Raw genomic sequence first — 3,154 nt, forward strand, 5'->3', positions numbered from 1 at the left:
GGGACCAATGTTTATACAGTGTATGCATTTTAGGCATATTTCCATATCAGATTTATAAAGTTCAGCATTATTTGCTAATTGTAATATTTTGAATTGTAACAAATTAGAACTCTAATATGTATGATTTTTTTTCTTAGATTTATTATATTTTTCTTTACATACCTTAAAGTAAAAACAAACACATTTTTTGCTTAGGTTTACAAAGGGCCTTATTTTTAAAAGTAAAGTAGACTGGTTAACAAAGATAAACTGTATATAGTGTATATAGTATTGGAAACGGTCTGTAGTCACAATTATTTTTGCCAGTAAAGCCTTGGATTTACAGCAGTTAACAGTTAGAAACTTGGTAACTGTAAATCAGTTATCAGTCCATGTGTAGGGTCATTACTGCTTTTTCCTATGAACTTGCCAGACAGTGTTCTCATGCAGCTGGAATTTACTTTATAAGTTCAAACACAGTCACACCCATACTTGTACACTTACACGTACACTCGGTCACTGTTACCTTCACTCTCATTCTCAAGCACTTTCACTCTCGCTCTTGCTCAGACTCAGACACAATTACACTGACACACTTATACATCACTTACACATATGCTTCACTTACACTTATGCTTCACTTACACTTATACTCACACACACACACCTGCACTTATACTTACACAACTACGCTTATACTTACACAACTAGACTTATACTTGCACAACTACACTTATACTTACACAACTACACTTACACTTATACTTACACATCTACACATCCACACCAATGCCTACCTGCTCATTCACATTCATAGTCATTGTCATATTCTCACTCTCACTCTCACTCTCACTCTCACTCTCACTTACATTCACACACATGCACCCTCTCACCTATACTCTCACTCAGTTACTCATAGTAACTCTTACAAACTAACACGCACTCAGGCAAGCAAAAAAACACACACACACACACACACACACACACACACACACACACACACACACACACACACACACACACACACACACACACACACACACACACACACACACACACACACACAAATGATAAGGGGTGTTGCAAATGTCACTTTGTATTTGTTTCTGTGAATTATGAAAAATGATATCAAGTTTGTTATTCCAGAGCACATCGGGGATCAGGAAGATATCGGCACAGGTCCCGATCAAGATCCCGTTCTCGGCACCACAGCCGATCAAGATCCCGTTCTTGAGGAATGGGTTCGGAAACTTGTAGCTGAATGGGCTGTGGCTTCTGCTCGGCAGAGCCACTGAGTCCAACACAAGGAGATACACAGGAGGTCAAGCATTACCATGGTTAAGAGAAGAAATTCTCTTGCAGCTTTCCTGGTTATAGCATACCAGGAATCCCTTATGCTTAACACATCCACAGGAAACATTGCTTTATATTTCAGTGATTCAGAAATACATTTAAGAAAGTACAGATATATTCAGTTTTTGAAACCATGTAGATAATCAGAAGATTTTTTTCTTTTCTTTCTTTTTTTTGGCAGACATATTTTCCTGCTTCTTATTAAGAAACAAAACAAACTAAATTGTCTGCATAGTTTTTTTTTGTTTTTTTTTACCTCCCAGATGCCTGATTACTTGTTATGGTATTCAACTGAGAGTTTGTTTATGTTTTGTAATTGGATTTATTTTCTCTTGAATTTGTTTTCAAATACTTAAAAAAAAATCACTACTCCTTTATTTTTTGGGAGAGAAAGAGAAAAAAGCAAAAGTGAAATTGCATTATTTTTGAGGCAATCATCATCAGTTTATTTTTAAAAAGAAAAAAGAAAAAAAAACAATGTAGCAAAAGTAAATGAATATAAGGGGGTTGGAAAGCAATATTGTAGGTAATCATCCTGCAATACGCAGTTGTGTTTATTGGTCATATGTTATAAAAATATAATTTAAACAGAGCATCCATATGCATAAGATTTATCAGTTATGGTACAGAAACTTTAAAAATTCCAACAGTATGGCATTTTACTTTGAAGAATGCTATATAATGTAAATTTTTATTTTGTGTTGCTATTACTGATCCAGCATTGATTATTAATTTTTGGTGGTAAGTCAAAATTGGATAGACTTAGAAAATAATAGATGTGAATGAATTTTGTGTGCGTGCAAATTTGTTGTAGAGTGAAAATAACTGATGTATTTTGGTTGTATAAGTGTAGTAATAAATATGAAAATACAAAACTTTTTCATTAACAATTTTGAAGTTCTGAAATTGTTCACACAAGATACTTTATTTCTTGTCTTATACAAAGAAAAAAGACAAGATTTCAGTACAGTGCCTTAACCTCCTGCTTCTGGGGACTTGACGAGTATGATTTATTAATTGTGTTTACACTTAGTTGGCTCTATAAGTCACATCGATGACACCTCAGGTACGTAGTTATGTAGTAGGTACTAGTAGGGTAGAGGGGCTACATATAGTACTACTAGTGGAAAAATAATAATAAAAATTATAAGGTAGTCGGAATTAAAACTAATTTACATGCAAGAATCTAGTGGTATTTGCCCACAGTATGCCACAGATGTGCTACAAAAATTGTTTTTTTTTTATTGAAAGATTAAAAAAGATTAAAGGGGTACATTTTGCATTGGCCATGGTCAGTATGGCACCATTAGATGGACATAAAAACACTCGTGTCAAGAACGCCATATAATAGAAATATATTATTCTAGCCATTCAAATGAATTATTTTTGGTCTCTTTCTCTTTCTCTTTTTCTTTCTCTTTTTTTTTCTCTCTCTCTCTCTCTCTCTCTCTCTCTCTCTCTCTCTCTCTCTCTCTCTCTCTCTCTCTCTCTCTCTCTCTCTCTCTCTCTATCTTTCTGTCTTTCTCTCTTTCTCTCTCTCTCTGTCTCTGTCTCTCTCTCTCTCTCTCTCTCTCTCTCTCTCTCTCTCTCTCTCTCTCTCTCTCTCTCTTTTTTGCAAACAAATCCAAAAAGGCCAATTTCTTTGCCCATAAAGTTAATAAACTGCTACTGGCAATCAATAGTAAATTTAAAGCTAAATGAATGTATTGTAGCTTTAAACAACACACTTCAAGTCACAAGCAGCCTCATTATGTGCCCCAAAACAATGAAAGGAACAAATATTAAATTCAGAAAGTGAGTGAGGGAATGTGATCACAGGGTT

At 34.7% G+C, this 3,154-nt stretch overlaps 1 protein-coding gene across 10 annotated transcripts in view; it reads left to right on the top strand.

The window, feature by feature from the left end:
• Positions 1–2,207, top strand: part of LOC113825633 (transformer-2 protein homolog beta) — a 53,903-nt gene extending 51,696 nt beyond the window's left edge. For all 10 annotated transcript variants that reach the window (XR_011398596.1, XR_011398595.1, XR_011398594.1 and 7 more), the window contains one exon: positions 1,126–2,207. Coding sequence is in view for 3 of the 10 variants with exons in the window: in XM_070122178.1 (XP_069978279.1) it covers positions 1,126–1,213 (88 nt within the window). In the remaining 7 variants the exon portion in view is untranslated. The remainder of the gene's footprint in view (positions 1–1,125) is intronic.
• Positions 2,208–3,154: the final 947 nt, after the last annotated feature.

The sequence above is a fragment of the Penaeus vannamei genome, chromosome 5 (genome assembly GCF_042767895.1).
Source record: "Penaeus vannamei isolate JL-2024 chromosome 5, ASM4276789v1, whole genome shotgun sequence".
Classification (NCBI taxonomy): Eukaryota; Metazoa; Arthropoda; class Malacostraca; order Decapoda; family Penaeidae; genus Penaeus; species Penaeus vannamei.